At 37.9% G+C, this 23378-nt stretch overlaps 1 protein-coding gene across 1 annotated transcript in view; it reads left to right on the forward strand.

Annotated features, from left to right (window-relative positions):
* COL14A1 (collagen type XIV alpha 1 chain) overlaps window positions 1-23378 on the forward strand; it is a 126920-nt gene that overhangs the window by 35667 nt on the left and 67875 nt on the right. The window contains 12 exon segments of the mRNA XM_035556281.2: window positions 3171-3326; window positions 4031-4150; window positions 5166-5330; window positions 5718-5879; window positions 7327-7478; window positions 8498-8627; window positions 12326-12471; window positions 13760-13889; window positions 16956-17095; window positions 18894-19020; window positions 19400-19539; window positions 22993-23125. Coding sequence (XP_035412174.1) covers window positions 3171-3326; window positions 4031-4150; window positions 5166-5330; window positions 5718-5879; window positions 7327-7478; window positions 8498-8627; window positions 12326-12471; window positions 13760-13889; window positions 16956-17095; window positions 18894-19020; window positions 19400-19539; window positions 22993-23125 — 1701 coding nt within the window.

The following is a 23378-nucleotide window of genomic DNA, read 5'->3' on the forward strand; positions in this document are numbered from 1 at the left end:
GTCCTGCTCTTGGAGCTGGTGAGTATTCTGTGCATCAGAGGAAAGCGGTGCCTTCTCTCTCACCACTATTTTCTTGATAACTGAGTGAAAGGAAAATGTGCACAACCTGATCACAGTGTTGAAGTTTGTAGTGGGCTAAAACTCTGAGTTCTAGAAGCTTTTTCAGTATGAAACTATATGCTGTCATCCTCATTCAAGAAATGTCTTTGAGGAAACTAACCATTAAAGTTTTGTTTAGATATTTGAAAAGTTCATAATTATCCTCAAGCACCATAGGAATCCATGGCTCCGTATGGTTGTCTGAAGAGATTATTGAAAAAGACTTTTGCTGGAGTTGTTAATGGAAACCAGCTATTCTCAGTGGGGTGCGTAAATTAGCTGCTACACACTGTGTCTTTTAGAATAACTTTATAGACTAGGATGATATATGGTGTTTGTATTCCTAGCAGGTTTTAAAGCTTTCTATGCAGCATGTTATTCTATTTAATATCTCACTGTTGTTTATTCCATTTTAGGGATCTTTCTTCAATTCTTTTAAGTACAACAAGGAGAAAACATAAGCAAATAGTGGGTGTACAGAAGTAACAAAACCTAAATGTTTTATGCAGAAAAGATTCAACAAGTATCTCCTATCTACGAAGAAAGAATCGTATTTTCTCATTCTGTGGCATTGCAGTACAATCTTGGATTAAACCACACACACTATTTTAACAAAAATAATTGAATGATGCTATTTGCACTGATCTGATGATGTGGAAATAAAGTATTGAAAGGAATGTGGTTACTGTTTTCTTTATTCTTCGGCCTTTGCTGCACTGAATGGGTTTACTAAAACCAATAAAAACTTTTATTCATAAAGATACACCTACAGAATTAAAGAAGTCTTATAGGCAAAATCTGTTGATATGAAAAGAGTATGACCTAGGGTACTAGCTGGGTTTCGTAGTAAGCCTAAGATTTTATTAGTTTTGAAGGGAAATACAGCCACGCAAATCCTGTTTTCCTCATTGGGCTATATGATTAAACTACCGGGATCATACTGAAAAGGTACATCTGTGCTACAGTGCAGCTGCTTGGATGTGAATCAGGGGTCTAGTTCTGTCATACTTGCTGGTGTTGAGTAGCACTTAACTTTGCCAATAGCTATTTTGAAGCTTAGGAAGCTAGTTGTGGCCAGTGTGAGAATGGCATGATTGAACTTTATGCCTAATGAAGACAAATGCTGCAAGTAATGCGGGCTGATTAACAGGAAGTTTATTTGGCAAAGATAATTAAAACATGGATTTTGCCATGACCAGTAAGTTCCTATTAAATCACAAAAAGGCAGATCTCATTCCCACTGAAATCAATGGAATTTTTCCTATTAAGTTCAATGATAGAAAGATTTGGACCTCCTTTGAATTTATCTTCCAATTTAAGATTTTTGTGATGCTTACTAAATGTTCCCCAGTGTTTACATTTTAAAATGTGTTGCCAATTCAAATAGCGTTGTCTTGTACTGTAAAAACTAAAATAAAATATTTGTTTTGGCATTTTTGTAAGTGGAATTTTTGTCATGTGTTTAGAACTTATTCTACACTGCTAACTGCACGTAGGAAATGTTCCTGTCTCTTTTCAAGACATTTTTAGTACATGTGTAAGATATTAACTGTAAATTTATGGATTGGGTTTCCTGGTCAGTGGATTTACACTACAGTAAGAATCTAATAATTTTTAAGTCCTTCTGCACATCAGATTGTTTTTGCCTGTGAGATTATCATTTCATTTTTAATTATAAGGTTGTCACTATAATATGATGTTAAAGTTTTGAGTTGCTAACCATGTGGTTTATTCCCTCACAAGGAGCAAATAACTTATTGGTAATTCTCAACGAATTTATTTGCTGAGCATCTGTGCTCAAGACCAGTTTGTTTCTAAGAATTCTTTACTCTGTTGGTCATTGCTGTCAGTACCATCCTCAAAGTTAGTAGCTTTAGTCAGCTAATTTATGTAGTGGACCCTGAGGAGACTGACGATGGAAGTTGGTATGCAGCTTACCTCACCAATCAGCCTTGGTTTCTTTTTCTGTGTTCAGGGACATGTTTTTCCTGCCTAAATGGTTTGTCATGCATGATACCTTTTCCACTAACATGCTTTGCTTTGACTTTCCTGCTTCCATCCTTATTCCGTAGTCAGTCTTGCAGGTGGTTTGCTATTTTTATGGTTCAAACACAGGCTCTTGTTTGGTGTACCTGCATAACATTCATTTTCCCTCCATACGCTATGAATCCACTATTACAGCAACCTCACTGTTACAGTCACACAGCCACTTCTGTGGGTTGTGGCTATTCTATTTGAGGTTATGGAAACCTTTCCTCACATTCTTCCATGGTCTATCCTCCTCTTCCTTGCCTTCCAGTTGTTTTTCCTAACTGAACGTGGTACGTTTTCTTAGCCTTATCAATTTGTTAAGAATTTGTTTCCCTAAAAGCCTTCTTGTTGGCTTATCTTGCAATTTGTAACTGAACTCTACTCCTGTTTCCTCTGATTTCCTCATTGGTAAGCTAGGCCCTAAAGCATCTCTGGTGATTTTCATCAGGTCTTTTCTGTTAATTTCTTATTGTGCTTTTATTTTTGTTTACTTCTTTTTCATACATTTGGAAGAGAGGCACTTGACTCAATCTTTATATGGTGCTAGTTAAGATAGAGATTGTGAATTTGAATCTCTATATTTTACCTTTGCTGTATTGAATGCATCCTACTTAGGTTTGATACAGCATATTTAATTGACTTTCAGTTTTACTCTTTGTGTTGTCTACACCTAAAGTTAAGTGTCATGAATTCTATACCATGTATAGAGTTATAATATTCATCTTGATAATGAAAATGAACTACTGGTTTGGTTGCATTATATGATGGTTAACTTATTCTTTCTGAAGTATCATATTTTTAGATTTTTTTTTGTGGTAATTTTGAATAGCTTAGCAAAATAATGAAAGTAGATAATAGCCAAAGTGTTCTATTACTAGATTTAGGACAAATATATTTAGGGATTTTTTTTAATTATTTTTCTCCTTGCCCTTGGAAGAAAGCTTTAGGTATTAGGCTTACTGGGAGGAAGAAGGTATAAATGTATTGAGTTGCAATTTTATTGTTAAATTAAAGATTGTTTTCATTTTAATGATTTACAGGAAGCCTGTTTACCTGTAAAACTCCAGCTATTGCAGATATTGTGATTCTAGTAGATGGTTCCTGGAGTATCGGCCGATTCAATTTCAGACTTGTTCGACTATTCCTGGAAAATCTGGTTTCTGCTTTCAATGTGGGATCTGAGAAAACAAGAGTAGGTAAGGTATCATGTTTTTTCTTAGTACTTCCGCAGCAATGTAAAAATGTTATGGTTTCAAGATCGTTAACAGCTTAATGCTGCTTGTTTGTGCAAGATTCATCCTAATTTTTCTCACTAATAGCAAACAACTAGAACTCCCACTTGTATCAATAGGAGTAATACTGCTAGAATGTTTCTAACATTAATGAAGGTATTCTTCACAGTTTACTGCTTAAGCAAACTCTAATGCGATGTCAGTGGAAAAAAAAAAAGTGGAAAAAGCCATAATGACTTCAATCAACATTAGATCAAATCTTTACAGTTTAATTTTGAAAGGAAGAACGTGCCAGTGGATGACTTCTGGTGGTTTTAACTGGCTCAAATGTTACATTTCTGTTCTGCTACTTACATTTTAGTCTGTTCTAAAGCATATTAAATAAAAATGTTCTTTTTCAAAAAAGCAATTTTTTTTGGAATCTTACTAACCTCTGAAAAAGTTGCGTGATCCTTCTCATTTGCTTACTTTAGCACTTGAAAGGAAGGCTTTGAAAATAAATGGAGGAGCTGCCACTAAGAACAAAATTATACAATTTTTTTGGCATCAAGAAGTACAGTTTTCCTGTTACAGGAGCAAGCTGTTAGTAACCAAGTATGTAAAGCACAGATACTCAGAAAAAAAATGCTTTGTTGTCTAATGTAGTACTTTATTTTCTGGTACATTAGGTCTTGCACAGTACAGTGGTGATCCTCGCATTGAATGGCATTTGAATGCCTACGGCACAAAAGATGCGGTGTTGGATGCAGTCCGCAATTTACCATATAAAGGAGGGAATACGTTAACAGGTACAGTATAGCACAGTATATGTTTAAATTTTAGTCTTCTATTAAAAAACACATCCTGCTGCACAAGCTAAGAAGTTTTATATCTTATTGTGAAGGGTAAAAGGCATGTTTATTTTGCAGTTTGCTAAAGGCTTTGTCTGACGTCTGTGAAGTCTTTCTGAAGTGTTTGTCCCATTGGCTTCACTGGGAATCTTTCTAGTCAGGACAGGGTCTCATAAAGCAAAGTGTATGTGGACTCTGTGTGCTTGAAGTAAAATCTTTAACCTGCTAGGAAAACATGCAAAATCCATTCATAATGTTCTTGCACAAAGCTTTATTCTGGGGAAGGAAAGAATGCTGTTCTAATATCTGACAACTGGCAATAGTAACTGTTCAAATGATCACCTGGGGCTTGTAGATTTCCATTGACCTTTTGATAGTTAGAGCACTAAAACACAAGAAGATACTCAGTGATAGATAAATGAAGGATGCCTGTCACCCTGGGAAAAATACAGCCTCAGTGTAACTCCGCTATCATCAAAGTAGCTAGTAGTAATATTTGCTGTCTTGCCAGGAGAATGACATATTCAAATACCCAAGCATGCCTTTAAGTAAATTTTTGCCTTTTTTATTTGGTAGGGAAGAAAAGGGGAGAAAGGATCTGAAAGATTATCCTTCTCTTCTTCAACAACCCTTATTTTGGTAGAAGGGACTGCAATGGGACAAAGGACAGAGAGATTCTAGTATGATTGTAGGAATGCAAAAAATAAAAACGACGAATTCATTGGAAGGTCAATTTAGGCTTCCATTGCCAGTTTAAAACACACTGATTCGTCAAAAGGCTCTAAAAATGAAATGTCGCCACTGCCGTTTAGTTTGCTTGTTGGAATATATTCTTTATTAAATAAGCTCTTTTTCCATAATCATTCTTTATTAAAAGGTTTCTCAGGGTTTTTAAATTGAGTGGAAATATAAACACTGCGATATCCAAAAAAATAATGGATGTTTTTCCCTTTTAAAATGTTTCCATTTTTAGGTCTTGCGTTAACTTACATTTTGGAAAATAGCTTTAAGCCTGAAGCAGGTGCGAGGCCTGGGGTATCTAAAATTGGCATATTGATCACCGATGGGAAATCCCAGGATGATGTTATCCCTCCTGCTAAAAACCTACGAGATGCTGGCATTGAGCTGTTTGCTATTGGTGGGTATTCTGCCATATCCACATACAGTGTCCCATTAAACTCTGGTGTATTTGTATCTGTTACCCTGTGCATTAAGTGTTCTTTTGTATCCGTATGCTGTAAGTATAATCATTATTTTAAATCTTCTTTAATATGTTTACCAATACATTAAACTATAACGTGAATTTAGCATGATCCATGCATGCTACATTATCAAAAGACAGCTGAAAAAAAATAGAGTGTACACTGGCAGAAATTAACTTTTTGAAGTAACATCTTAACAACAGAGCAGTATCTGTAGTTGGTCATTAAAGCAAATGGAAGAAAATCACTTTTTAGGAGTGTCTGTGCATGCAAGTTTTTTGTTGTTATTGTTGCAAATATTTTATTTTTCTTTCCAATGAAAGGTGTGAAGAATGCAGACATAAATGAACTCAAAGAGATTGCCTCTGAACCTGACAGCACACATGTCTACAACGTTGCTGATTTCAACTTCATGCATACTATTGTTGAAGGTCTTACCAGAACGGTGTGCTCACGAGTAGAGGAACAGGAAAAGGAAATCAAAGGTGAATAAGAAACGAAATCTAATGTAATTTAGTGTGAATTTATAGCTAGAAATCCAACTCTGAATACCTGCAGTTCCAAGCTGGCTTCTAGCATTTAAGTCAAGCTGCATATTCTTTTGCTCACAAGAAGGTACATTGTTAGGGAAGTTATGCTTTGTTCTTGCTTTGATAGCTTTGATCTTTTGCTCTTTGTCTTTGATAGTGGTAAATATTATGATTTTTTGTAATACAAATATATATATACATATATATATATATACACACGTTCATTCTGCTATATCTATTTCCAAGTAGTGGGTAAGGGGAAAAAAATCATAATACACAGGCTTGGGGATGAATTACTTTAACAGCTGCACATGGAATTGTTATGTCTGTGCTGTGCTTTCCATCTCCTAACTCACTGTTTTTATTGTCTCATAAGTTTTCAAAATTTTCAGCTTTTAAGATTGCTTTGTCCCTTCCTGATGATATATTTTTTTTCCTCTTTATTCTTTAATACATTTCTAAAATATATTTCAGAGCATAAGAAAAGGTGCTGGTGGAGAACACTCTTCTTATACATAAAAAAGCCTTCTCTGACTACAATAATTTTTTGCTGTTCTGAACAAAAGAAATATCTATGATAAAATACTGCAGTTTGTCAGAGAAAGAGTCATACCTGAGGAAATTCTTTCTGAATGGCTTCACTGAAGTTTGTTTATATTGCTTTGTTTGTGATTCTGTAATACCACAGAATGCTGAGTGATTTTTCAATATGCTTATAATATATAAGGAAAGTTGTCTTTCACACATATTCCTACCTGTGCTGTGAAAAATGTGTATTAGTAAGGTTTCACTCCATTTTTCACTCTTTAATTCACCTGGAAACTGGAAGAAATACAAAATATTAACGGTGTCTTGCGGGGTGAATGAGCAGTAAACTGGGAAATTGAGAGGGAAAGGTTGGAAAAACATACAGAGATGAGGCATCTTTGTGGAAAGGAATGATTGCCAGAGAAGACGGCTATTCACTATATCTCTTCAATCTGCTGACAGGCAGCATATCAGTTTCTGACCTGCAAAGGTGCAAAGGAACACAAGAGATTAATGCTGTGTATGTACTTGCATGTTTTTCATGACTGGGAAGAAGGCATCCTGAAAAAATAAAAAAGGGAAGAGAAGGGGCCTGAAAGAATGATGGGAGGAAGGACAGGAAGGTTTAGTTTTGTATTTTTGTTTCTTTGATATAAGGTTTATGCAAGACCAGGGAGGCTTAATCCCAGTGAAAACTTTATGTTCAGTGTTCATGCATACTATTAGTTCCTTGTTTCCATTGAGAATTAATAATATGAATGGACAGTAGATTTTCTGATGAGGAGAGATATTTGGAGCTTCAGTAAGTACAACAAAACAAAAATTATTTTGCAGAGAGGAATAAAAAAATAAAATTATGTTGTTTCTAACCTAGGAACAATTGTTGCTTCGCTTGGGGCTCCTACGGATTTGGTCACATCTGAGGTAACAGCTAGAGGATTCCGTGTAAGCTGGACCCATGCACCAGGCAAAGTGGAAAAATACAGAGTTGTGTACTATCCCACTCGAGGAGGGCAACCGGAAGAGGTAATATGAGTACAAGCTTCCCAGAAGTTTATAATATAACAGGAAGAACTAACCAGACAGAAAATCCCTGGTCTTACTTAAATCTACCCCAAAATAGCCTGTGTGGACTTGAAGCACACTGTAAAAAAAGAGATACGGTCACATAAGATGGAGTTGTAGTGGCCAGGCTGTATTTCTGTCATGTAATTTAAAGTAAATGTGCTATAAACATGGAAGTACTTTTGGGGAATGGTGTGAGTTGTACCTTCAGGTAAGTGCCTGCATTTTTGCTTACACATATGGTTACTTGAAACAAATCTATCAACTTCCCCTGTGCCATTCTGTTTACAAGAACAGAAGAGGTAGGAACTGATGGTAAGACAGATTTTCAGTTCTAAGAAGAGAGGATTCATAAAAGGAAGAAAATATGGATGTATATTTTGGGATGTCTACAAGTGATCGCTGAAAATGTCAAGGTATTTATTTGCATAGGACTTAGAGGCATTTTGGAGATGTGCAAAAAATGCAGTAGAACAAGCTTTGGCTTTGGCTGGCAACTCACAAAAGTGTACGGAAATACAAAAGAGCAAAAGGATTTTACTAAGAATATATTTTATTTCTTTTTGCACTAGAAACATTGCATTTAGCATGAATATGCTTTAATGTCAATTTGTAGTACAGTGTTTACATATATAATCCTAAAAGAATATTTATGAGGGTGTAGTAATAATATTAAAAAGTGGCCAATACACAGAGTTAACTGCATTGCAAGCACTTTATCTAAACAGTTCCTTTATTCTGAATAGCTACTTATATATCAGCTAAATATTTGAATTACGTACATACTTGCTTTCTTTTTTTTCAGATGCCTTACTGTACATAAAGGTAGCAGAAGCAAATCCAAATGTGCTAGAATTGAAATCTAGCACACTGATTCTTAGATGCTAGTTTAAAAACCACTTGAAAGAGAGATTTATTGATTGGTTAACAATATTGTTAGTTTGCCATATGCATATTTAGTTGAACTTTCTTCTTAACAGGTTGTGGTAGATGGAAGCGTATCAACAACAGTTCTGAAAAACCTGATGTCTTTAACTGAATACCAGATAGCTGTATTTGCTATATACTCAAATGTTGCTAGCGAGGGCCTTCGTGGAACTGAAACTACACGTGAGTATCCTAATCATGTTTGTTAGGGATTTTATTTTCTGCATTTAATCACACTGTTTAAACATTAGCTTCTTTTAATGCATTTGTCTTAAATTAATTTGTTTGAATTAATTCTGGGCCAAATTCCTAAGTCCAAATGCTCTGCAGATCTTTAACGTCGAGAGAAGTTTTATTTATCTCTGAGCTGAACTTTGAAGTCAGTTCTATTGAATGCTAAATTAGAACACTCCTAAATTTTGGCTGTGGAGCCAAGCTTTATAAATAAGGTTTGTGGCTGAAGATGATCTAATAAGTGGAGTATTAGGTGGGACCAGAAATTACCTGCATGTGATTCCCACCAGTGCCAAGTATTTCAAAGTAACTTCTGTAAGTTGCTTTTTCAATGATTCAGATGATGACTTGGGATATTTTTAGAATGAATGCATTTGCAGTTTGGGGTTCTGTAAGGAACACCATGTTAGTACCTCAAACTAAGTGCTGTTATAGATCATAGGAGTAGAAATTATATATTTGTATACAAAATACAGTTATTTTCTGTAGTAAACATTACACATATTAGGAAGGGAAACAAAGAATAACTCTGATGTTAAAATTAGGAGACAGAAAGTCAATATGAAATATATCATTAGCTGACATCTGTTGGCAGAAAAACAGCAGGGCTCAAGCAATCTAAAAGATTTGTAGAGTGCATTGACCTTCTGACACAGATGATTGAGGAGCCAACAGAGGGTGTTCTGCTGAAGCTGATAGTTGCAAACTAGGGGATATTAAAGTCACAGGCAGCCTTGGCTGCAGTGACTGTGAAATGGTGGAGTTCAGGATTCTGAGAGGAGTGAGGAGAGCGAAAAGCAGGGCCACTGCTCTGGATTTCAGGAGTGCAGTGTTCAACTTCTTCAGAGATCTGCTGGGAAGAATCCAAATGTATATGGCCCTGGTGAGAAGAGGGGTCTAGAAAAGCTGCTTGATACTCAAGGTTCACCTCCTTCAAGCTCAAGAACAGTCCATCCTGACAAGTAGAAAATCAAGCAAAGGCGGTAGGATACCTGCATGGGTAAGCAAGGAGCTCCTCACTGAACTCTGACATAAAAAGGAACTGTATAAGCGGTGGAAGCAGGGGCAGGTGACCCAGGAGAAGTATAGAGTTGCTGTCTGATCTTGCAGGATAGGTGTAGGAAAGTGAAGGCCAACCTGGAGCTTAATCTGGCAAAGGATGTGAAGAGCAAAAGCAAAGGACTCTACAGGTGCATGAACAGCAAAAGGAACACTGAGGAAAACATGGGCCCACTCCTGAAGGGGGCAGGGAACCTGGTGACAAATGACATGGTAAAGCAGAGGTACTCGATGCCTTCTTTGATGCAGTCTTTATCAGTAAAAATGGCCTTCATGAGTCCCAGGCTCTTGAGATCAGTGAGAAGGTCTGGAACAAAGAATATTTACCCTCACTGGAGGAGGACCAGTATTAGGTAGCACTTAAGCAAACTGGACGCAAGACCTGATGGGTTGCACCCATAAGTGCTAAGGGAGCTGGTTTCTGTTATTGCGAGAACTCTCTTGATTATCTTTGAAAGGTCATGGTGACTGGGAGAGGTTCCTGAAGACTGGAAGAAAGCAAATGTCATTTCTTTGTGAAGGGGATCCATGGAACTACAGGCTGGTCATCCTCATCTCAATCCCTGGGAAGATGATGGAGTAACTAATCCTTGAAACCCTGTTCAAATGCATGAAGGACAGGAAGGTAGTAGTCAGCATGGATTTATGAAAGGGGAATCATTTTTGACCTCAGAAAGTTCAAGAAAGGGAAGTGCAAAGTTCTGTCCCTGGGGAAGCATAAACCCAGCCACTAGTACATGCTAGTGGCCAGCTGCCTGGAAAACAGCTCTGCAGAGAAGGACCTGAGGATCTTGGTAAACAACAAGCTGAACATGAAACTGCAACACACCCTCACAGCAAAGAAGGTCAGCCACCTCTGGAGCTACAGTAGGCAGAGCATTGCCAGCCAGGTGATCCTTCCCCTCAGCTCAGCACTGGTGAGGCCACATGTGAAATGCCACATCCACTGCTGGACTCCCCAGTACATGAGAGACACGGATTTACTGGAGTCCAGTGAAGTACCACAAAGATAATTAGTGATAGGAGCATCTTTCATAGGAGGAGAGACAGCTATGGCTGTTCAGCTTGGAGAATAGAAGGCTCAGGTGGATCTTATAAACGTGCTAAAATCCCTGATGGGAAGGAATGAAGAAGAGGAAGGCAGACTCTTTTCAGTAATGCCCATTGACAACACAAAAGTCAAGGGGCATAAATTAAAAAACATGAAATTAAATCTAAACAAAAGAAAGCACTTTTTACTGTCATGGTCAAACACTGGAGTGAGTTGTCCTGAGAGACTGGAGTCAGCATCTGTAGAGCTATCCAAAACCCTACTAGACATGATCCTCATCAACTTGCTGTAGCTGATCCTGACTGAACAGGGAAACTAGGTGATCTCGAGGTGCCTTCCATCTGGAACAATTCTTTGATTCTGTGTCAAGCTAATCTTCTGAAAATAAAAGAAAATAGGATCATATAAAATTATTTGAGCCTGTATTTTTGTCTTAGTCTCCCAAAATGTCATCTCCAGCTGTGTTTTAGCCCATGACACAGTGCTAGGAACGGTTTAATTTATTGAGGCAGAGAGAAGAGAGACGCATGCTGAGCCAACAGGATCATTTCCTGTTGCACCTGGTATTCCTTTGAAGTCACCTAGTCAAGTTCTGACTGAGCCCAGCCCTGATGACTTTCTGAGATCTGCTCAGCTCACACCCCAAGGTCATGCAGCATCGAGTACTGATCTGATAGTGTGTTAGAAGTGACAGTCTGACATGTGCAAGTATTAATCACTCCAGATGATAAAATACATGCAGTTTAAAAGGTTTTTTTTGTTTGTTTGTTCTACCATCCCAATGGAGAACTATGGAAAATTGTAGTTTACATTCTTGCCTTTGTGTGAGATACTGACAGATTAAAATTAGCCACCACTATGAAGAATGGCACATTTGCTTATATAGTCACATTAGCATCCACCATGACTTGTGATGGGCGATCTTGCTCATATTTGCGTAATCCCACTGACACAGGCCCAGGAGTCAGTTTGGACACCCCGTGCTCTAAACACAACAGCTTGTAGTCAAAATATTTTGCTAAGTGTAATTTATTTATTCAGGGTTTCCTCCATGATGTCGTACATCAAGGCTGTCTTTCCAACACACTGGCTTGGGAATTATTGCTGTAAAAAAGCTACCTCTAGGGACTCGTTCCTTGTAGCAACCTTGCCCATTCTTCAATAGCAAGTGGTTATCTTCGTACAGATCGCGGAGAAGGGAGGGTGAGATTGAACAGAGCGATTTGCTGCTTAAAGAACTGAAATCCTCCCACTTAAAAAGTTCAAAGCTATTAAGACAAAGAGCTGCAATGCTTTGTAGGGACAAACTTTGCCCTGGCATAACCTGGCATGGTTAGATCGTAATTTCCTCATTTCTGTAATTCTGTGGTCTTTTATGCATTAACCTGCTCTTCATAGTTGTGTCATATAGACAGCACTTCCACGCCTGGAGATAGGTATTTTCCTTTGGGTTTCCTGCAGTAAAATAAACTGCTTGTAAAATACCTGGTTATTCAAGTGAGACAACTGAAATGTCCGTCTCTTTTTTCTACTGTAGTTGCCTTGCCAATGGCATCAGATCTGCAGTTGTATGACGTGTCACACAGCAGCATGAGAGCTAAGTGGAATGGAGTAGCGGGTGCCACAGGTTACATGATCCTCTATGCTCCTCTGACAGAAGGATTGGCTGCAGATGAAAAGGAGGTGATGTACTGAGCCTTCATTTGAATAATAAGTACTCAAGAAATAAATATTTAAAGAATAAAATAGTAGTTGGCCTTTAACATTCAACTTTATCAACAAATACTTCTTTTTTTTTTCCATGACTGTCTTAAGTACTTCATGTTAGACTTTATGAACAGAGGGCAAGTACCAGCTGATTATTTTTATATGTCATTGTCAAAAAATGCAACAATTTCAGCTGAATTAAAGTGACTCTTTTGAAATGGTAAGAGGTGATACTGTGTCATCATATAAAGCAAACACTTATAAAATGCCCAAAACACCTAAGTTACTTCCTAAGTGTGCTATCACAAGAATTTGAAGTTAAGCCTTTGTACTCACCGGGACCTTTGAAAGTAAATCAAATTAGCAAATATTCTAATTCTGTTCAACTTTTATTTTTTAAATTTAAAAATAATGCCTTCCATCCAAGTTGATTTTTAGTAGGTATCTTTAGAAATAAAAAAAAAAAACAAAACTGGGACTAGGTAAACTACAGTCTTCTACTGTAAGTAACATACTAAAAGCAGTAGACTAAAAATAGTTTCTAGCATGGTTCCAGTGAAACTTTTGGGGCAGGATTTAAAAAGCTTTAAGCTCAAGCTTCTGTATGTATAATTTAGATTATGTATAGCATCTCTGTTCAAGCAAGAACATTAAAAAGCATGCTAGGGCATGCACACTTGTGTGTGAAAGAGTATAGGAAGCTACCAAAAGCTCGCATAGACTTGTGTTCTCTGCTAAACAAGTCTCTCCCTGAAACCTAGCTGAATCAGGAGATCTGAGCTGAACCCTGAAGAAAGACTTTTTTCCAGTAAATAAGTCAGTTCCTGTTGCCGTGGCTCTCATTGAAGAGGTGGAAACGAAAAGTGATACACGCCTGAATTAGCAAGCAGAAAAACTGAGCCTTGCTGTGCATAGAAATGAATTTCTCCTGTAAAAGACTGCAGATGAAACAAGATGTAGCTGGGAATGAAAAGGGCATAGGAGCTGCACATTCTAGAGAGGTCGCTTATGTCATTGCTAATGTGACTAGTTACCTTCAAAGTTTTCTTACCTGCAAGTTGGCTTTTGGCTTTTTGACTATTTTGTTCTTTTGATTATTGTGCAAAATCCCAAAATCTTGGGCCAAGTACTGCAGGCACAATATCAGAAAAATGCTCAACAAAGTATTTGATCACAAGTTTAATTACAAGTGTGTAATTAGCATTCTTCCCCATCATGAGCTAATTCAGAAATAATGTGTCTTTTTTATTCATGGTGTTTCTAGATCAAAATTGGGGAGGCTTCCACAGAACTTGAACTGGATGGACTATTGCCAAATACAGAATATACAGTCACAGTTTATGCCATGTTTGGAGAAGAAGCTAGTGATCCCCTTACAGGACAAGAAACTACATGTGGGTAGCACGTACCTATATTCACCTCGGTGTTAACAGAACTTCACAACAGTCTTTGCACATATTGGAATGGACATCTGATTTTAAAATCTGATTTGAACTCTTTTCTCTTGTCGGTAGCAGTACTATGGGTATCCCTGTTGATTTCAGTGGAACTAGTGATAGTTTTTCAAACGTGCTGAAGGTGAATGAAGGTCACAATGTAGAACTAAGCTGAGACTGCTGTTTAGTCTCCTATATCCAGAGTACCAGGTGTGTGTGGGGGAAAGTCGGCTCGGATGGAGATGTTCGTTCCTCTGGCTCAGTAGTAGTCAGTACAGATGGAAAAGAAGCAAGGGAAGATTTCTGTCCAACCCCCACTGCTTAACATCTGGTAAACGAGGGGTTGGAAGGCGTCTGTGCATTCATGATAGATGATGTGTTTTTAATAAGCAGCAAGAGTTTGGCCAGCTAAATTCTGTCCTTTGCTAGCTGTACACAGCACTGTATGTCGGCTCTCTAAATAGCCTCAGCAATTTGGAAGACAAAGGGATTGAAAATAAGCAATTGTGCGGCAGGGATATTTCTGGCACTGCGTTCAGTGATACCTCTACTGCTTCCAGCAGTGGAGTGAATGCTTCCCCTTGTTTTGTGCTCCTGGCTTGAGTGGGCCAGTGTGAAAGTGGCTTACATTTAATAGGTGAGAAAAGTTCGGGCATGTGAGTGCTAAGAAAAAGAAGGGCCAGAGCAATGACCTGTAAAGTGAGTAATGGTAGAAGAAGTTCTACAAGTGCTATTGAACAGTTCAAGACAGACAAGCACAGACAGGGAACTAATGCAGCTTGGGAATGTTTGTGGACTTTAAAAGTGTGAAAGATTCTTAACACTTGGAGAATCAAGTCTTTGATTTTTCTCTCTCTGTCATTCTCTCCTATTGTGTATCTCTCATTCCTTCTTTTTTTTTTTTTTCCTCCTTTTGGTCAATATCTGTTTTTCATTTTTCCTAGTAGGTTGTGTACTTTATGACTGTGCCAGCCTGAATTCTCTTCATGTCATATGATCTTGGAGGTTGCACAGCTCTAAACCTTGCTAACACATTGGATGGAAGATCACATGCAAATTCCAGATACATTGGCACAAGCTGAGGAATCATGACCTCAGTGTTTGATCGCAGAAGCTAGTAACATATGTTAGTCAGACCAGCATCATTGCTATTACCAGACCAGAATAAAAAAAAACTAACCCTGCAACCTTCGTTTATTTTTAAGGTGACTCAGTGCAGCCAACTCTGACTGGTCTTTAGCACTGTAATAAGAAAGAGGATTAATTCTAAACTTCTGTATGTAGCTATTCAAATAAGCACCTTCTAACAGGCTTTGACTGATCAGGCATTGGGGAAGTCTGGGAGGAGAGAAAGCTCTTGGTGAGCACACCTGTCACACACGGTCAGTGTTCAGTGGTAATGTCTTCCCTGTCTGGATTCAGATTTAAGCTATTATTTTTTTCTTTCAGTGTGATTATTTCTATCTTTCAACTAAAGAACAGGCTGCCTGGTATTTTCTTCCTGTACCATGTATCTGCCTGGAGAGGGATCTGCCTAATTTGCAGTAGCATTACGTGTAGTATCTGATTGTCTGTATTTATTAAAAATTATTCTACACAAACAGTCATCTTAATCACTGTAGTGAAACCTGTCTTGTGCCACGAGGTGACATGATCAATAAGCTTATTCTGAGTTAGCATTTTCGGGGGCGGGGAGGGCAGGATTTACCCAAGTCTCACTGTAAATATCATCTAACTTTGGCAGCAGGACTGCCTGTCTGGTTGTGAGCAATGTTGTCAGGAGATTATGCTCCAAAAGGAAAGAGCTGAGACTGAAGCATTTTGTGGTATGGCCAGGCTGGTGAAATGAAGTGAATTCCACAACTGACAGAAAGTAGAAAGGAAAGCCAGCACGTGATACTCCCTTCACTTGACTCAGAGGAATATATCGTATGCCAGAAAGTGTGGCAAAGCCATCTACTATAATTCCAATCTGTTCTCATCTTCTCTTTCCTCATAGCGAAGTTGAGTTGACTGTTCCTAAGCTGTTTAGGCATTTGCTTGCAGATTCTGAGTCACTATATGGCCTGAATAAAGAACCCATATATCGTTTTTATCTTTTGCTTTTTCCCATATGCTCTTGAGTGAGGGAAACGACTTCTGAAGTGTTGATATTTTTCTGTCCATGTGGATTGGTGAGGAGTGTGTGCGTGAAGGCAGGATGGATAGAGATAAGTTTCACAACTTGGAGAAAATAAGCAGATGTTGGGGTAACACAGAACCTACTGCTGAGAGTAACAGAGATAGCACAAATTACTTCCTCTTGGGCGATAGAAAAATGGAAGCAATCTGTGACTTTTGCATGACCTAACTTTCCTCCAGCTCTTGACATTCAAGTATTGTATAGTATACAAATATGTCTTCAACAGGGGTTGCTGTTAGGAAGCAGCTTCAGTCAGATGTGGCCTTTACACAGAGAATAATTCCTTTCTGTAAAACAGGGGAAAGATTAAGCAGAGATTAAAAAAGTAAAAATAAAAATTTCAACTTCACAGATCTTTTGAACTAGTTATGCTTTTGGACAAACTTTCCCCTACGTCAGGGACCTTTATATTCAGAAAATGTTTTGCCAAAATACTCCTGTCAGGAAATCTTGTTGATAGAATACTTATGGAAAAGCAAAACAAAAACAAATATGAGGTACAGATCTAGTTGAACTACGTTAATTTATAAATACAAACACAAATTTGTAATTTATTATAACTATTGTGTAAGTTAGCTCCTGATATAATATCTAGTATGAGCAGGAGAATTCTTTCTTTTTCAGTATTAGGTGAGACACACTTACCAAGACTGAAAGTTCTGCTTCAGCAAGGAGCTAAACCTTGTTACCTGTCCTTAAGTACTTGTGTAGCCCCATTGATGAAGGGCTTTTTAAATATAAATATTGGTCATTTGAGTTTTTAAATGGAAATGTGCTGTTTATTTTCAATACATGAAAAGTTTCACAGCTAAACCCATGGTTTTATCTCTTTCCTTTTCAAGTGCCTCTGAGTCCCCCAGCGAACTTGAAATTTTCAGACGTTGGACACAATAGTGCTAAACTAACATGGGATCCTGCTTCCAAAAATGTAAAAGGCTATCGCATCATGTATGTTAAAACAGATGGAACGGAAACCAATGAGGTAAATTATTTGCTCCTTCTTTCCCTTAACCAGTCTCACACCTCCGCAGACTACCTTTGTAATTATCAAAGGTAACATCTGTAAATAAAAGTTACCTTGCGAGCAGCAACAAAAGCTTTGCTTACATACAGAAATCCAAACACATATTTTTTATAAAATCACGGTAAGTGGGCTGATTAAAATAGGCCAGATCCCATACAAAGTAAGTTGTCATATGCAACTTTAACCTCAAAAAAATGTTTATACATAATTAGATGTAATCATGTTATTTTGTTTGTTTTGTTTTGGTTTTTGGTATTATTATTTTTTTTATTTTCTGGGGCATATCTGTCCTTTTTACATATTAGATGAAATATTTATATTCCTGAGTTTAGAAGATAGCATACCTATGCAATGCGTTATGTCTTTTCTTTCTGCTAGGTTCCTTAAGATTTAAGTCAGAAATTACTTGACCTCTTCCTATTGATTTCTTTTAATATAGATAACGTGGCTGTCTGTTAGACAGTACATGTATGTCAGCATAGGAGCTTGCCCATTGCAAGAAGTGATTGTTCCACTGTGTGCTGATGTGGCCTCACCTAGAGTACTGTGTGCAGTCTTGGGTGCCACAATATAAGAAGGATGTAAAACTATTAGTGTGTCCAAACATGGGCTACGAAGTTGGTGAAGGGTCTAGAGGGCAAGATGTATGAGGAGGAGCTGAAGTCAGTTGGATTGTTCATTGGAGAAGAGGAGACTGAGGGAAGGCCTCATGGCGGCCTGCAGCTCCCTCACGAGGGGAGCGGAGGGGCAGGCGCTGAGCTCTGCTGCTCTCTGGGGACAGCGACAGGACCCAAGGGAACGGCATGGAGCTGGGACAGGGGAGGGTCAGGCTGGGGGTTAGGGAAAGGTTCTGCACCCAGAGGGTGGTTGGGCACTGGGACAGGCTCCCCAGGGCAGTGGTCACAGCAGTGAGTCTGCTGGAGTTCAAGAAGCGTTTGGACAATGCTGTCCCTCAGAAATATGGTTTGATTTTGTGGGTGGTCCTGTGTGGAGCCAGAAGCTGGACTTGAGGATCCTTGTGGGTCCATTCCAAGTCAGGATATTCCATGATTCTGTGAGAATGGTTATGAACAATGGTTATGAACATCTCAGGCTTGTGGTAATGTAATTTATAATGTGAGTGAATGATCAGTAGGTTTTTACCTACCTCTTAACTATTCCTTTGTGTCTGTTCAAAGAGCATTTGAGGCGGCATTTTTTCTGTTAGCTTTGCATCGGTAACATTTCCCCCGTGGTGCTGAGCTAACATGACACTGAATAGTTGGACTGATAAACTGTCAGCTTATACAGCTTTGAGTGATCTGTTCACTGCAAAGTCACGTTAACTGCTGCCTGGATAGAGACCATATAAAACTGTCTTTTTTTCTCATGACAAAAGTTGAACATAATGGTTTATGCAAAAATTATCCAAAATAGTAAAAGACTGGATTCAATAGCCCAAAATTTCCTTATAGTTCTGTGTTCCTGTACACACAGTGCTGGTATGTTAGCTAATGAGTTGGGTTTACTATGGCTGAATTCTACTTTCCTCTAGTTTGTCATAAGCTACAATATTTAATTAATTTTTTTCAGCTTTGGTGCCTTGAAATTATCATTCTTCATAGTTCCACAGAATTTATTTACTAATTATATGATATTCTCTTTCTGTGTCATTATTACCCAGTGAAATTTCAGAATTTCATGAAAATATAAAGCAACTTTGCCTCTTTATTTCTAGTGTATGATCAATATTGCCTGCAAATTATGCTTTCTCTAGGTGGAAGTCGATCGTGTTTCAACACACACCTTAACAAGTCTGACATCCCTTACGGAATATACTGTTGCTATTTTCTCCCTGTATGATGAAGGACAATCTGAACCACTTACTGGCAGCTTTACCACAAGTATGTATGCCTGAACTTTTGAAGGCTTTCCAAGAAAGAATTTCCAAACTTTCTTACTTCACTGGAAAGTAAGACCATTAATAGAAACTGTCTCTGACGGTGGATTCAGATATACAGATATGCATGGAGCTCCTTCAGTGGAAAGAGGATTACAAGGCTTGTACAGTTAGAGTATGTACTGTGTGTATGTCCCTCCTCAATTACAAAAACACTTTCCCAAGTAAGTGTGCAAAGAATCTGATGTGCTCTTGTTATCCACCTTCCATGTTATACTCCTTATGACAACCTGCAGGTAAAATGGTGTCTCCTTTCTGTTGCCATCTATGTAAGTTTTAGAGAATAATTTAATTTCACTTTTCTTTTGCATAATATTTTGCAGAAAAAGTTCCATCTCCCCAGCATTTGGAAGTTGATGAAGCATCAACAGATAGTTTTAGGGTCAGCTGGAAACCCACATCCTCAGATATTGCGTTTTACAGATTGGCATGGATTCCTTTGGATGGGGGAGAATCTGAAGAGGTGAGTTGCCTTGATTCTCTGAGGGTGTGAAACAGAAGAGGGAATTCTATTCTGAGGTCACCTTTGCTTCAACTTTTGCCAATTAATTAGGGCCCGTTGACTTTGAGAAAGATCTGTCCTGCTGCAAAGCTCTCTAAACCATAATCAAACCAATATTCCTGTTTCTTTTTGAAGAGGAGATGAAAACAGAAGACATCTTTTGTGAAAAATCAGTCTCGTCTGTAATGTGCCAATTGCATAGAACTAGCTTTGCTGTTTGATGGTACTTCAGTTTTCAAATGTTTATGTTCTTCATTTTGCTTTGAAGAAGCTGGTAACTGAGCCAGAGCTGTCATATCCTCATATAAGGCTCCACATTTGTCTAATAAGCTGGCCTCATTAAAATTGCCCATGAATCCTTAGTTATGAAATGTTTGAAAGATAAAAGTTTACACATAGTTAATTTATTAGACTGTCCCTTTTTTTCCCCTCATAATGGCTCTTTCTCTTTTTCCTCCCCATGCTCTATTTTTTTTTGCTCTAAGCCCTTGTGCATCTTCTCCATAATGCCATTTTCATCAGTTCAAATTTTCAAATTATTTTTCCTGCTGTTGGGCTTTTTCTGTTTTATTCAATTTTTCCAAGTATTTCTCAACAGACACTGTCTCTTCCTTTCCCAAATCTTTCTTGTTCATAGTCTCTCATTTCCTCTCCTCCATTATTTATTCGCTCATAGTTTTTGCTTCTTTTGTATTCCTCAGTCTTTTATACTTTCTCATACATATTGCACTGTTGGCATCAGCATTGTGAAGAGAGGCCATGTCTGCAAACTGTTGCTCAGGGAGAATATGATGGGGAAAAATGACCTTTCCTACCTGTGCCTAGATTTCATGCATAATTTTTTCATCCATTAAGGCAGAATGCAGTCTTTCCAGATTAGGTTGTATGGCATTTTCTGTAAATTTAATTGATTCTTTCACCTGACAAGAGGTAGTCCTGCAAACTGTTGAAAGAAATTACAGGAATGAGCAAGGAAAAAAAGAATTGACAGGTGAGTGAGTGGGCACAGGTCTTTTAAGTTCCAATGAGTAGCTGTCACTGAACCCCTTTAAGCAATACGAATTTTTTTGTGAGATGGTATCTGTGGTGTCCTTAGAGCGTGAGAATTAGTGATCAAGAAATATTTGAACTTCTAAGGTTCTTCTTGTTTGTTGCATTCATTAAGAACTGCTGGAGGCCCTAATATTTTCTGTATGTTGAAATATTAAAAATACCCAAGCTGCTTTCTCGTTCGCCTTGCATGACCTCTCTAATGGGGTCAGGCCTAGGATGGCACAATACCTCCAGGCTGTTGCCTCTTTAAGCTTCTTTCCCAGCTAAGTGATCAGTCATGCAGAGAAACAACATGCGCTCCCTCTCTTTCTCCCAAGACCCAACTTGCCAATTAGCTGAGTGGGGTCACAGAGTGGTGTTGAGAATTACACACCTCTCAGCTCACTTCACTCACACTACTAATGTGAGAGGAGAATTCAGAGGGGCGTTAGTACTGAAGAGCCAGAATAAATTTTTTAAGAATGACCTTTTATTTGTAGGTTGAAGTAGGAAATGCATGCTTGTTATACTCCTGTGTTTGTTGCTATTTTTGCTTCTGTTATTTGTCCTCTCCATTTGAAAGTTCAGGGTTTTGTGTTCTTTTTGTGTGTGTGTTGTTCTCTGTGGGCTAAATTAGCAGGGGGTGGCGGGTGATAGAAGTTATGCTTCAGAAAATTTGCCAAAGTTACGTGTAAGATGGTAACTAACTATAGAAATTTCATGATGACACACATGACTGGAGACTCTGGGGAATTGGAAAGGAAGATATTAATTGTACCTACTTAGAACACAGCTAGAATCACTCGAGCTCATTTCTGATTTTTTTCCCAAGAAAATCTGTGCCAGAGTACACAGGTGTGGGCTGCCTATTTCATTATTTGATAATTGTAGAGGACATGGGCCCAACTAATTTTTCTCCTTTTGTTTTCTTTGTCTGAGTTCAAAAATCTGTGGTTGTTTGATGGGTCCCTCTTCCCCAAGGTATTCTTTTTTTTTTCCAGGACTGTGCCTATCTGTCAACTCAGGAAATCTGTGGTCATGAAAAGAATAAAGTGCTGGTTCACTATTTATGCTAGCTATTGTAGTAGACTTTATGCTGCAAATGTATATTATTTGACTTCCATTTAAAGTCTTATTTTGATTCCATTTATACAGTGGCCACCTTTAAAAACTTGCCAGTATTACTCCAAAGACAGGTGGTTTTATGAGAATATTTATCTGCATAAGCTAATAACTGTTCCCCAAACCAGTCATCCCATTTCACTGCAATTACTGCTCGGGCTCCTGCCCATCTGTTGACCCCTTCCAATAAAAATCAATAAAACACAAAAAAATCCAAAGTAATACCTTCTGCTTACAGTTAACATTGCACATGTGAATCTTCTGCTACTATCATAGACAGAATAAAGAAAAATAAAGAAATTTACTATTTAAAACACCGTGACATATAGCCAACTTCTCAATGAGGCATCTCCTACCACCCCCAGGTCTGCTGCAAATGTTTTTTCTGTTACAGCCTACAATCTATTTGATTTCTTTAACTGTGGACATCCTTTCTGGATCCAGCTTTGTTAGTAGGATAAATTATGCCTTCCAGCAGTTTGCCCCCAGTTTCCTGCACAGATCAGGATTTCAAATTTCATGTGTACAGTCATCAAATCTGTATGAATGCTCCCTCACCACATTCTATCACAATGAAGCAGACCTTGTAAAAATGGTAAAGAGCCTCTGTTTGAACTCTCAGAGGTAACCATGTTCGTTCTCATGAGTGGTTACCCCAGATGAGCTGATGTCCTAGCAGTCAGGGGCAGAAGGAGTGTAGTAACTTATGGCAACTAGGGCTTGCTGGAGTTAGTAGTAACCTAACTTTTATTGCAATTGTTTGCAGAGTGCATTTATCTGTATTCCTCAAGTCACATTCAAAAGGGTGGACTCATAACTCAGATTATAAATATGGTACAGAAAGAGTGTTTTGCAGAGCTCTGTGGAGATACTGAATACGCTCATCATACTATGTGTTATTGGATGGTAGAAATATGAATGGAAGTTAATCTACATTGTTACATAGCTTTCACTGATGTTTTGAATTTTAGTGATTTTCAAATATAATGCTTATGTTCAGCTTTAGCAATTTATTAATTGTGGGTGAAAGTATAAGCTTGCACATTAGAATAATCAAACCTGCCACAAAATAAAAAATAAAATTTTAATTTTCTTAACAGTGTTTTTATTTCCACATACCTAATAAATAATTTGGGCATATTTGAGTGTAGATTTCTTTTATTTTAAAGGAGAACCTATTTTCCTTCCTTGACTGCAGTCACTTCGTATAGATTAATCAAATGTAGAACTGATTTTCTTTAATCTTGCTTTGCTATTTAGGTTGTCTTAAATGGAGACACAGACAGTTATGTTATTGAGGGTTTGTTGCCCAACACGGAATATGAAGTTTCTTTGCTGGCAGTTTTTGATGATGAAAGTGAGAGTGAAGTTGTTGCTGTTCTTGGAGCTACATGTAAGACAAACTCTTGATTATAATTTTTAGGGATGTTTAAGTGGTTTAAATTTAATGTATAAATCTAATATTTAAAATATTGTCCATCTTTGGGTAGCTCTAATACTGAAGAATGTGGTGGTTTAGCAGCAGGGCTTTGCTGACTGTATTTTTTGCTATTCTTATTTAATATTATGTTGTAGATGGCATTGAATCAAAATGATGGTTTGGCTTCCTCTCTGAGCAGTGGTATTAATAACCAATTGATCTGGAA

The sequence above is a fragment of the Cygnus atratus genome, chromosome 2 (assembly GCF_013377495.2).
Source record: "Cygnus atratus isolate AKBS03 ecotype Queensland, Australia chromosome 2, CAtr_DNAZoo_HiC_assembly, whole genome shotgun sequence".
Classification (NCBI taxonomy): domain Eukaryota; kingdom Metazoa; phylum Chordata; class Aves; order Anseriformes; family Anatidae; genus Cygnus; species Cygnus atratus.